The sequence below is a fragment of the Nestor notabilis genome, unplaced genomic scaffold (genome assembly GCF_000696875.1).
Source record: "Nestor notabilis isolate BGI_N333 unplaced genomic scaffold, ASM69687v1 scaffold15179, whole genome shotgun sequence".
In the NCBI taxonomy this organism is placed as follows: Eukaryota; Metazoa; Chordata; class Aves; order Psittaciformes; family Psittacidae; genus Nestor; species Nestor notabilis.
This window is the reverse complement of record NW_009943352.1, coordinates 5,407-19,019: the sequence shown is the minus strand read 5'-3', so window position 1 is coordinate 19,019 and position 13,613 is coordinate 5,407. Positions and strand designations below refer to the sequence as shown.

The following is a 13,613-nucleotide window of genomic DNA, read 5'->3' as shown; positions in this document are numbered from 1 at the left end:
TTTATTCTTGTTCTCAGAAACATCGATCAGCAAGGAGGACAGCCAGATTGTCATCTGTTTGCCTGTTTAAAAAAAAACCAAACCAACAAAAGTTCAAGTTCTGCTGACAGCTAACAGACTACCTGATCAACTACTTGGATGCTTTGCAGCAGAATAATCCCATTAGCAGACAAGTCACATTTATTTATTTTAATAAATAAAATCAAGGTTTAGGACTTTGGATATTTTAAATTATTAAAACCACCCAAATATTTTACCTGCATATTTTTATAAATCCAATCTGTAAACACAGTCATATTCCCATACACTCCTGGTCTGTTGGGAGTAGCACAGCCAGATCCCCAGCTAGTATCTCCAACCAGCCACCACAAGGAGTTTTTGTAAGTTACTAGCGGACCTCCACTGTCACCCTGCACAAAATGCAAACATATTGTTAGCGACCTGGCCACCAGGAAAGACACAATCCATTTCACTTCAGGAATACAGGTTAAGTCTCCAAAAAAAACAAAAAAAAAAAAGCTAACCACCATTGTAAGGCAGTCACTAAAACAAAATGTGATGGCAATTACAGTATTAAATAATGACTGCTTGCAATAGGTATGAAAATTGTTTGCCCAAAGCACTAAATTACATAGGCATTATTGACTTTCTTGTTCACCAACATAATGGTAGGGTATCACTGTGGTTATGAAGAGCATTCATTGAACTTTAAGTACCAGATAACAAAACATCCTTGAAGCATTCTAAAGAACTGCCTCACCCTCTTTGGTTATTTAGTGAGAACTCAGCACTGGCAGCCATTCACAAGATGAAACAAAATCTCTCCCTTTTTAAGGGATGCACCACCAAAGGAACTAGAAACTCTATCAAAATGTTATTTTCTTTCCCTTCTCACTCCCCACTCCCATCTATTTGTAATTAATAGGTTATTAGAAAAACCTACTAGTAAGACCACAGAAATAATCAGATCATTAATAGGTGTTAATGAGGAATACTTACCTGACAGGAATCAATTCCTCCTTCTAGATATCCAGCACAGATCATTGTAGGCAAAATCGCACCATTATAGACAAAGATAGAGTTACACGTAGACTGTTCTATTAAGGGCACCCTAACATAATTCAAGCTATTTGATGTTTTACCTAAAAATGAAACACACACAAAACCACACATACAAAGACAGAATTAGAACAAGCATCACATTATGTTGCTGTTATAAATCTCTTCAGCTAGCACTGTTCAAGGTGAAATATACTAGAAACATTGGGATGGACACTTAAGATATATGGTCCACTACACAGAGAAAACGTGACATTAAAACTTCCTTCCAAGAGGTCAGTGAGTTACTCTGCTTTGCTGTCAGTGGACTGTAAAGCAAGAGAACATGGCACCTACCTGCCTACTCCAACCCCAAATCAACTGTTACCTACAGGACTATCGAAAGCATGTGAAATCTGCAAGAGGCAAAGAACACCTCCTCACAGTTGCTGTGGCAACACAAGCTGCCAGCAATTACTATATTTGGAGTCCAGCTTCCCCAACACCCCCCTCCCTGTCCAATACTTTCTCATACTGAAAAAAAACCAACTTTCCTCCCTTTCCTTTTCACTTCTTACAAATTTACTTTCAGCCTGCTATTTTAGCTTGAGGTGGTGGAAAGGCTCCTGCCTTTTCCCATGTCCACAAAGGACTGGCTTGGCACACAGCTATCCTTGTTACAGGAGAGGTGGCCCAGGTAGCAGGGGCACAGAATTGTTTCCTGTGTTAATATTTCCGCTCCCAGTACTGATTTGAGGCTTTTTTGCAGTCTGCTGAGTGCAACACATCACAACTTGCTTTGAGACAGAGTGCCCTGTGTAAACATTAAAGGCTGTAAAACGAGTGAAAAAAACTAGCCTATCAATAGATTTGAGATCTGGCTCAACCTGCCCAATCAGCCCATGAAATGGTTATTTGTAGTCTTAAGAGGACTGTCTTATGTAGAAGACCAAAATAGTCCAGAGCCACTCTTTACCTCCTTGGCTCTCTGCTCCCCATCCGGATATCCAGCACTCCTGATTAGGCTCGAACATCATTCCTGGATTAGGCAGACAAACTGGCTGTACAGTATCTACAAAAGAAACACAGTAACATCTGTAATCCCAGATGTCCAGACATAATTCAAAATAAATGCGTAATCACAATCATGACCACCAGTTCAATACATACACACCATGCATTTTTCCTGTACTTTACCTTCTGCATTCTCTTTGCAAAACCCTGCTGAAAATAATTACAAAGCAAGCAGGATTCAATGCCTACATACAAGAAGCATGAAACACAAACACCTGGTAAACAGACAACCTGCCTGCTCGCAGCTGCAGAAGAGCCCGCCCAGATTACTTCCAGTAGAGCTTTAAAATGAGGCACTGAAATACAAAGGACCTGTACATACAAAGCACTTCAAGTTTAAATAATGGTTTGTCCTCTATTTTTTACTGTTTGATTACAAACAACCTACATCTACTTTTAAGACGGGAACTTCTTGGAACACTTGGTTTTTGGGTTGGGTTTTTTTTATTTTCCAATTGTTATTTGATGTAACTTGGTTTGGGGTTTAGTCAGTTCTGCACCACTATGTCCTGAGCCTGCATGTATAGGAGTGGCAATTTGTAAGCACTGTACAGCATTCTGGGGTAAAAGCAAATTGTTGAGATGAGCCCAAACTCCTTTACCAGGTATGAGATTTGAAGAATCCTACTTAGAAAATCGGAGGGTGGGCCCTCTGCTTCTGCATTTACCCTGTCTCTGTCTCTACCCACATTTTGTGTTCTTCCCATAAATATCTACAAGGCTTTCTTGATGAACTTCAGAAGTTTTAAAGAATGTGCTCATTGCTATCAGATTTTTGCCCTAAGAGCAGGATACATACCAGTAAAACTCAACGATGTCTCTAGCTTCATAAGGGCAACATCATTGTCTTTAGAATCTGTATCATAATCTGGATGGGAAATTATTTGTTGCACTTTGTATCCATTTTTGTAGACCATCTCATTCTGATTCAGAATCCCAGCATAAACCCTCCAGCTTTGTGGGTCAGAATATTGTCTAGAGGAAAAAGGAAGATTAGAAGGTTTGCTTCTCTGGTAATGAGTCACTAATTATGACTTTCAAAAAAGAGTCTTCAGAAACAGTAGTCAAATGCACGTGTGACCAAGAATGCACATGCATTTGACTACCATTTCCAAAGAACAAGGTAAACAAACTGCAAGACCTCTCACTTTGGGAAAGTTTGACTATAATACCATAAATTTAATTAAAAAAAAAAAAACAAAAACCAAACAACTTTGAAATGCATTAAGTATCACTGTCTATTCCCCTTAGCCACTCAGCACAGAAAATTATAGTCTGAGACTGCAAAACTGAAGTCTATCGATTTCCATGGCTGAGGGATCAAGCAGTTATTTCTGAGGTCTCACATGTCAGCAGTAGGTATCACTCATGTACTATCCAAAGCACACAAGGGCAGCAAAAGCCATAACTAGTAAAAACATGATCTAGTGAAGAAATTTCGCTATCTTGAAAATGCCAGGTTTGGGTTTTTTTGTTGTTTGGTTTTGATGGCTTTAAATGTTGAGCATGTTTGCTAGATGCAATTTAAGCAGGTTTTTGTGCTTCAGCACAGTTTAAAAATGCTCAGTTGAAAACTTCCTACAAGTGTTAGAACTCCTTCCACAAGAACTGCCAAGGCAGTAGTGCTTGCAATAGTTGACCCCCTCAAAAAAAACCCAAACAAAATCAAACACACACACCTCAAACAAACAAACAAACAAACAAAAACAAACAAAAAAAAAACCCTAAGAACCAACAAATAAACAGAACTCCAACCCCACCACAAGACTGAAAATCAGTTTTGTACCAGCTACAGCTTGGTTGCCATTCTTAAAGCTTTTGCATCCTACAGAGCTCAAATCAAAAAGCAAAGGAGGGATAAGATCATCACATATGAACAACACACACTTGCATTCCTTTCTCAAGGTTAAGAACAAAGTTATTTTTTCTTGGCTTAGCCTCAAATTGTGATCCAGTCAACCAACAAGTAAAAAAGTTTTTTCTTAGTGAGTTTTCCTCCAACAGAAGTGACCACCTTTTAAATATATTCTGCCACTGTATATAGATACCACAACACCCTCAACACTCCTTTACATGTTAAAAATGTACTAAGCACCAGTTATTTTTCTTGTTTATGCCAATTTAAAGTGCTTCTTGGACAGGTATAAAGTGACATTTAATACTGACTTAGGCTTCACTACCATGTGGCATGACAATATGAGGAAATAACTGGTACAGGCATCTTTCAATTGATCATATCTACAGTTGTGTGATATTTGAGGGTTTGGCTTTTTTTTTTCTTTTTGCCTTTTTTTTCTTCCTTTTCTGTGTTTTTCCTCACAGTGTAATTTAACATCTTCATGAAAACATTGTATTGTCTGGTACTAAGTTTTGTGCCTTGAGTTTACACATTTAGTTGGGTGGGTACCTGTGCCCAACACCGCCGTCCAACTTAATTTCCAACTTTAACGAGTAAGATTTTCTTCCTGTAGAAAATAAACAGATGATCTGCAGCCAGCCTCCTCCATAACAAATTTTCCCTTAATATTCGAAAACCATACTGCTACATAGACAAAATACCACAGCTAGCACCTGCATTCAAGGTAGTGGGGAGAGGAGGAATGGTATTTAATTCAGTTTTAAAGGAAAAAGTTGGGAGGCTTAAGCAAATTTCTGTATTTCAGCCTGAAGCAAGAAAAATCACCACTCAAGAGACAAAGGACAGAGACTCACCCTTCCACACAGTGCGCTGCCGTCACAATCCACTGAGGGGTGATGATGGAGCCCCCGCAGATATGGATGCCCTGCACATGGAGGCTGACCTGCCATGGCCACTGCCCCAGCACTGCCCCACTGCCACCCACGATTCTGTTCATGATGTTCACGCTTTTAGTGGAGAGGCCGCACTCTAAAGAGTCAGTTACACACACAGATGCATTAAAGAGTCAGCTGGTCTGGAAGACAGCTTCTGCAACTCAAGGCTTCCATAGCAGAGAGGAGCACAGACAATGTCTGACCTCTGTACTGCTGGCTTTCAATATGCCGTAGCTTGGGCCCCTGCCTTGCACACCAAGATCCTGAGCATCCCATAGCCTAGACCACCTTCTCATTGCAAACATCAAGCTGAGTATTTGGTAGCTGCTGCGATTAGTTCACCACAAACCAGTGGTTCTTTACACCTTTGAATGTGGTATTCAAGCATCTCTGGTGAGCCACACAGACACAGTGCTGCGTTGCGCAACAAAACAGACAACAGCCAGGAATTGCTTCATGACAGCCATCACCATCAAGAACACACTGCCCTCCCAATGTCTGTGTGTTAGAGAGCAGATGTGCCATAGATGTACCACACAATTACTGGGTGAAGGCTACAAAGCTTCACTGCAGGCAAGTAATATAAACGAACCGGTGGCAGCAAAGACAAAAACAACTGCGGATCCAACATTCTACTTGTCTCCTCTCCCTTCCTGCTCTTAAAACCTTTTACCATCTGAAACTTGGAAACCAGAGTTAAATCATCTGCCCATCAAAAGACAGCAATTATTTATGCAGATTTGAAAGGACTTCCCAGTCAGGGCATTTCAAAGCATGAACAAGCAGAAGCTTGAGTAACTTACCTATGCAGCGCAGAGAAACCACCTTTCCTGATGCACAGGAATCACTGCAATAGAAATAAAAACAAATAGCTTTTTAGGTATACAGTGAATCAAATGGTGGGCAAAGTTCACCCTGCAGCTACTGCTACCCTTTCCACCTACGTGCCCTGCCCTCGCTTTCATTTTCCTGCCCAGGGTTCCCTCATTTCTTTTCCCTCTCCAGCTACCCTACCAGCAACCATCTGGCCTCCACCATTTCTTACACAAAAGGATTGTAAGCCTATTGAGGAGCAATATGAAGAACAGCGTGAGGAAAAAAGTTGAGCTGAATTATGAAGTAGCTGTAGAAGAATCTAAACAAGGAAGCCACAGGAACTTTGCAGGCACAGCAGTCTACAGGTTTAGAAACCAGACACCTTAGAGTTGTTTAATGAGAATAAAAATACTTTCCACAGTGAAAGATCCATTTTGTGTGTTTGGGGGCGGGGGGAAGGAAAAAGAAAAAAAAAAAAAAGCTGTACCATCTGCTGTGAATGTGTTATAGCTGGTAGCTATTGTCACCATATAGGAACTCCTGTTGACGGCCAAAAAGCCTTAGAAAAGTGTCTTTGACATGGCAATCTTCTAGGCAGCATGGAGAGAGCAGGATGGGACACCTCTTTTAAAAGAAGACAGGAAAGGTGGAAAATGACAGCTTAGGAGAGCAGTTGCTGCAATCAGATGAAAAACAAAGTCTCCTTCCCTCTATAAACCCCCACTAAAAGATGTGCTTGCCTTATGCTATGGGAAGAAACTACACCTCTTACAACAGCTAGAAAGACCCCTGACAAAAGGAAAGAAGTTTGTATTCAACAAAGGTACCTGCAATACAGCTTTTGGTACAAGTCTATATTTCCAGCACTTGCATTCAGCTTCAGGTAGCTTTTAAACTCATCTTCAGTTGCTACTCCTTGACTGTAGTAATATGTATCTCTGCAAAACAGAAAGTCCATTATGAAACCCAGCAGTTTCAGTTTTCAAACAAAAAAACAATAAAGTGTGCCAGGCAACAGTTTCTCACACGAACAACACTAACAATAGGATTTTATTTTTTAATTAAGCACAGTACCCCAGGGGTGTCGTACAGTGCCAGAGACTCAGATTCTTTAAAATTTTGTCAAGTTCCATTTCCCATCAAGCAGTAACTAGATTAAAATACTATTTTTATCCAATGCAGATGCACAGTAGGAATCTTCATCCCCATGAAACAGTGCAAGATGAAGAGATGCCTTTGCCCATACGTTTACACGGCACAGCAAAGTTCAGGTCCAATAAGTCATGACAGCCACGTTTCTGTGGCACAATGAGAGCAGTAGGAAGTGGTGCTGTTCTGCCAGGCTTTCTAGGTAGGACCAGCTCCATGTAGTTGCTGCTAGGCTGTCTTACTAGAGTTGGAACTGCTGGTGTCATTGCTGGCTCAGAGACCTGAATTCAGAGTGCCATGACAGAGTGGGCACATACAAGTTCTGCCTGGGCAATAAATTCACCCCATTACTCCACGCGCAATAGAAGACAGTATTTGCCAACTATATCAAAAAGATGCAACATTAAGTGTCTCAACCACAGAAGAATTTAGCGTACAGCATTCCGTGGGGAGAACGCATGCAGCATTCAGGGCCACATATGTTTATTGGTGATTTTCCACATGAGCTCATGTTACCTGTGTCCTCAGAAGATCAATGCTTTCTATGCAATACTGATGATGACAGGTCAAGTCAGATTGGATGTTATTGAGCAATTATAACGATCTGAAGTGATCTCTGGAAGATGGTTGTAAGTGAATGTATTGGATACAAGTGACCCCACTGAGTTACTACAACATGTGTGCCAGACCCTGTTACTTGTTGGAGCAATATTTCATTTTGGTTCTGTAACAGCTACCATTGTTAAAATCAGATGCACCTTATTTCACAAAGACTAGATTGACAACTGCTTTTTGTTTCACATACGCATTCTGAAAAACAGTAAGAGGGAAATTAACCTTTCTATGTATGTGCAAAGGCTAATGAAGGTTAGACTTACATACTGTAGCCCATGTCTTTACATGCAGTCTTCCCATAATCGTCATTCCAGTCATCTTGACAAACAGGATACCAGGATTTGCTGACAGGTGAATAAACTTGCAGGATAAAGTTTGGTCCAAAAAGTCTAACTGCCAGAAAAGAAAGAAGGAAAAAAACCCACAAAACAAAGAAAGAACATCACAAGCTGTATTACTGCTCTTCCTCTCCTTAAAAGTATTGTTACCCATAATGTTTGTTTGTATACATGAAGTGGTGTTAATTTAATGCTGCCTTCTACTCCAATTCTGAAGAAATACCAAGTAGACAGAAATACTGCAATGACTTTATTACTTTGTGTAAAGCAATTTAAAGAACTGCCAGTTTAAAAATGCAAGTGTACAAGACGGTGTTCATCTTTCATTACCTTTTTTATGCTCAAAATTCTCTTTTGCATTCTACCACTGCAAAAGACTGCAGTAGCTTCTCTTTTCTTATGTCCTCTACACAACCATATATTTCTTAATATATCATGTATAGTGTATAAATAAAATATAATCTATTGTAATATATTTTTAATTGGATCTTAATACACCAAATTTCTCCAGAAAAGTGATTATAGTGCAAGAATGTAACAAGAAGCAATTAGCCCTGACATTGCATGCCCCACTATGTATTTATTTGCACACTGATTTAATATAAAATAGTTCAGGTAAAAGGATGGATTGAACAAGCTTCTCCAAAAACCCATTATTCAACCAGAGGGGAACAGCTTTAGACTATATGCCAATAAATGCTAACCTTACACAAGACATGCAAAATAAAAGTTCCCAGAGAGAGAATAAGAGTGCAGCCAGAGTTTTCTAGAGTAGTGTTGACACAACACAGGTGTTAGAAATGAGATGCCGTGCCTCTGGAACAGACAAATTGATGATGTTTCCACCTTCAGCTCTGCACTAAAGTCTCCTTTGGCATCTTTTCAGTTGAAAAATATTATCAGACCAGGCTTTCTTACAACAAAGGAATTATGAAGTAGTTGAAGCATTACTGGGAGAATGAAGAATGCAAAGTATGTGGAGAAAGACAAGCCTGACTGAAAACCACCAGATCTATGTCATCACCTGAAGGTCTACTACAAAGTCAGCTATGACTGTTCATTCCAGAGACAATGTTACATTCAGTTTTACACAAATCCCATTCAAATTAAAAGGTGATATTCTAAAAACTGATTCAAAGTTAAGCCATCTCAACCCCTTGAATCAGTCATTTTGTTTTAGCTTTTCGATTGATCTGGAAACAAACTGAATATCTAGATACAGCCTTCAAACATTCAAACATCCTAAAACCATTTTAGAGATATAACTTAGGCTAAAATGGCCCTATTGTAACTAAGCCAAGCTTTAGACTAGGCAATCTGCTCAAAAACTCTTGTAGTTGGCTGAAGGTCCCCCTGCTTGACTGCCAGCACTCACCACACCGGGTTTCGTCCTCCCCATTGGGGCAGTCATTCACTCCATCACACCATTGCGAGGGTGGTATACACACTCCTGAAGATCCACACTCAATTAAGGAGCCAAGACAATGATTCGCTACTGCAGGGAGAGAGCAACACAGACATTAGACTGAACATCAATTGGCTTAGCCTTAGATGACTACTGCTAACACTCAAAAAGTATTCCACTTTGATAGAGCAAAACATCAGAAAGAGCATTTAAACTCAAAGGTGGGAGGAGACCCAGCCAGACACAACAGAAGATGTATTGCTCTGTCCTTTACATTACTTGTCAGATTAAGTCACTGATGCAGCTGATTGGATTTCATCCACTGCCTCCCCTGAATAAGCAAGCAACATAAAGTTGTTTAAAAGGAGTCAGCTTTACACTGACAAAGCATAACACTGAGAAACAGAAAAAGAAGAAGAAAGCAATTACTCCAATTACATCCTTTTGCTTCCGTTGCCATTTAAAACAAGATTACATTCATCCTGTATAAATAAAAGTGAGTCTAATCCTAATAGTTTTAAATTAACTCCCTGCTCTCTTCCTTTTGTTTCCTCCACAGAACAGAAAGGAGAGGCTCCTAAAAACATAGCAATTTGGTTTTTAGTTTCATTCAAAAAGTGGTTTTCATTGAAAAGGAAATTAAGATAGCATAAGACAAACTTATCCTAAGCTGAACAGAAGCACTCTAGCCCAACCAGCCTGGTTGGGGATGACTTCCAAAGTGAACATTTCATTTGTGGTAAGGCTTACAGTGGTGAGATAGGCTGGGCTCACACAACATTAACACACTTTCAAAGCAAAAGCCTCACAGAAACAAATAAATGGAAGTGAATTACATCTGCTCCAAGAGAGATCCCATTTTATCAAAATAAAAGGTATCTTGATTGTTTACACTCTTGCAGTTAAAGGATACAAATTTACTTCAGTCTTCTTCCTTCACTTGAAATTAATGAAGTCCATTTTTGGAACAGTTCCATTTCAGAGAAGATGCACAGCAGTGACTTCCCTAATGAAATGCACTGCAGAACATGTTGGCCATGCACAGTCACATGCCAGCTTTCCCCAGTGCAAAAACCCTTGCAAGAACTCAAGCTATTCTCTACTAACAGCTATGGTGCTGCACAGTTATATTGCACCAGCTTTGCCAGACAGGTTGGAGCTTTCTGGAGAAACCAACTGAATAAGCTGCTCCAGAAGAATCAAAGAGCAGATGACATTATTTAACATCAAAAACATATTTACTTGATGATAGGAAAGTTACAGCAGCATTTTTCCTTAAAAAGAAAGGAGAAAAAACAAACCAAACCAAAACCACAAATGAAACTGAGCCATTAGGAAACAATACAAGTTCATCTCTCAATAGATAGGTAACAAAGGCTTCTTGTCACTAAGTTGGCATAAAATGGAAGAATGACTATTTCTAACTTTAAAGATTTAATACATCTTTTCTTTCAGAACCAAAAAAATAAATTCTTACCAAAATACCAGATGAAGAAAGCAGCAACTGCACAACAAATTACTATTAAAATAGACACTACAATGATTATGGCTTTCTTTACACCTGAAATGAAAGTGAGAAGAAAAAGAGAAATTAGGTTCACAAATAAGGTAATTTCAAACCACCAGCACCATCTATTTCCTTGACATAGAAAACCCACACTTTTTTTGCCAGATGGACTTTCCTCCACTCCACCACCCTTCCTCCAAATCACCCAAGTTCCTGTCTAGTTACACTGGTATCACAGCCAGATATTATTTCTTCATCCACAGAGAGGTGGCTCCTTCAATACCAGAGTTGGAAGGGAAGATCTGTTTTATTATCTGACTTTGGAAGACCTTTAGTCTAAATTTGGAAGAAATCACACCAAAACTTACTTGATGCACATGTTCTCCTGGATGAATGTGCTATTGGCCTACTCGACTGATAGGTATCAACCTTTGGGACATAGCTTGGCACTGACGGAGCATTTGTTGAGAAGTACTGGGGATACGGGTTAGCACCTACTGGCTGCTTGGCAGAACAGACATTTTCTGGCTGAAAGCCACAATTTTCATAGTATGGTGGTGGATCCTAAATGGTAGTGTTGAGGGGAAGGAAACAGGAGAAAATGAAAACAAGAGGCAAGACAGCAATTAGGACAAAATAAATTGCGGGTGCCATTTACATTCAGAACCTTACTAAGTAATTCTACCAATGCAGGAATACACCATGCATGCATATACATCCTAGTCACTCAAGTTCACATGGAGAAAGAAATTTACAGTACATGCCTAATATCTTGCATTTTGAATAATAAATATATCAGAGTGAGACTGGAAGGCATATGGAGAGATCAGTTTCCTGATCCAAAGTAACTCAACCTAAGAAGGATTCTCGAGCCCAGCCCTCCAGCTGGCTACACAAACAATTGTACTGGAACATCCAACAGAGTAGAAGTAAGCGGCAAGGACAGTTTTAGGTAGCACCGTCATCAAAAGAAACACTGACAAATAACAGCCTTTCTGGGTGCAGTTGTCCAGGTCTAGGAAAAATGTTTATTGTCCCATATTGTCCTAAAACAACACCAGGTATACCTAAGCTATTTCTGGCCTAGACAGGTCGTGGGGTATCCTGAAAGAGCACTAAGAACTAGTTAAACCCGTTTCAATCTATACCTCCAAAATAAGCTTTAAAAGAATAAATCTCTCCCAGGAGCATCTTGGCATTTGAAATGCTAGTTAATTCAAGACTCTTACATTTGCCTCAGTATAAGTTTCCTTTTTTGCAGAAAAGAAAACACAACAACTACTTCACTTGTTAACTTGTAAAAGACTTGTTAACCAGGACACCACTCAATAGGCTGTTACCTGTAAACAAATAAAACCTCATTAAAGGGGAAAAAAAAAAAAAATCAGAGAGGAATATTTTGAGTATTTTACTTACTACAGTAGAGGTCATGTTTCCTTTGTCAGCAATACCAAAACAATTCAAGTGTTTGGAAGTAAAGAGTGAACCTATGTAAAAATAAAAACCAAAACAGAGAACAATCACAAATAGAAACTTCACCACATTTCTTGTCAGTTTTCCCTTTGGAAAAACACCAAATCCGCAAGGGAAAAAAAATACAGAAGCGTTTCAAGAAAGGGTCCAAATTAAGGTGCAGCATGAAATCAGATCTCAACAGCCTCTCAATACAACCTTGAGGATTATACAGTGGCAACTATTCATTAACACGAGCACCACACAAACCAAGAAGATTAAGTTAGTGCTCACCCTTGCTGACAGAATGAGAGTTAAAGAATATCCTGGCAACAACACACACGGTGTCAGCACCAAGTTCAGGTCCTCCTGCCTCTCTCAACACTTACTCATGTATCGCTCTGAGGTTTATGACACAGAAACAAGAACATGAACAAAGCACCAGGAACTACAAATTCAACTAACTCATTTAATAATGCCACGGCTAGCAGCCCACAAGCCACATCTTTTTCATTCTTCCACTCTGCAAAGTTGTCATCTTGGTTGTATGTTTGTTGTAGCCACCACAGCAAAAACAGGGAGAAAAACACAGCAGGGAAACAATATGCCACACCAATAAGGAAGTTTTTCAAAGAGAGGAGCAACATCCAATGTTTCAAGCATGTAGTAGTTTATTTTAAAGTTAAACATTAACATTAAGTAAAACCACAGATTAGCAAAGACACAAGAAACACAAAATGTTTCTGCTGCAGTTCTAAAATAGGCAGTTATACACCTCTACAAGCAATCATTTTAATAAATAATTTAATCTATTGAGTCCTCTTATAATGTTACTCTATATGAAAAAAAAAAAGCCTAGGAAGCGCCTCAGTCATGCACTGAGGAATACCAGCTTGCAGAGCAGTGCCCTGCACACACGCACACTGCCATGACCCCTGTTGAAAGCCATGACTATGAGCAGTTGTATTAAGACACAGCATAATTCAGCCCAAAGTATAAGGTTATGTTTCAGAACCTGTAGAAGGCTTTATCTCACCAAAAACTGAATTGCAAGTATCTCAACAGCAGCTTGGCACCTTGAGCATGCCAATACTTTGTAACAATTTAGGAAGGTTCACTCTGGTATTTGCTTATTAGTGCTAACAAAGAAAAGTAAATAATAATGCACTATTGAACTCTTATTTGCATGTCAGACAGGTGAAAAACAAACCTTACTCCTACGTACAGTAAGTCCATCAGATTGGTGAGTAAGGCTTCAGGACTTACGCTTTATGTTGCATCCATTCTTACCCAGCTCTTCACAGTAGAGTCAGGAAGTGTAGCTCTGCACAGACTTAGAGGACAAGTAACAAGCCACAGGAAGGAATTTTTGTTCCTTGTTCTCTGAAAAGGAGCAGGGGGAAAATTATTAGCAAGTTTAGTGATA

At 39.5% G+C, this 13,613-nt stretch overlaps 1 protein-coding gene across 1 annotated transcript; it reads right to left on the bottom strand.

The window, feature by feature from the left end:
- Positions 1-257: 257 nt before the first annotated feature.
- Positions 258-12,166, bottom strand: TMPRSS2 (transmembrane protease, serine 2; the record flags this gene model as incomplete). The annotated part of the gene is made up of 12 exons (XM_010021884.1): positions 12,152-12,166; positions 11,104-11,299; positions 10,706-10,789; positions 9,199-9,318; positions 7,749-7,878; positions 6,549-6,659; positions 5,709-5,752; positions 4,825-4,999; positions 2,912-3,087; positions 2,015-2,110; positions 1,000-1,142; positions 258-410 (listed from the first exon to the last, which is right to left on the bottom strand). Coding segments are annotated over exons 1-12 (1,443 nt in total), but the record flags the coding sequence as incomplete, so codon positions are not given.
- Positions 12,167-13,613: the final 1,447 nt, after the last annotated feature.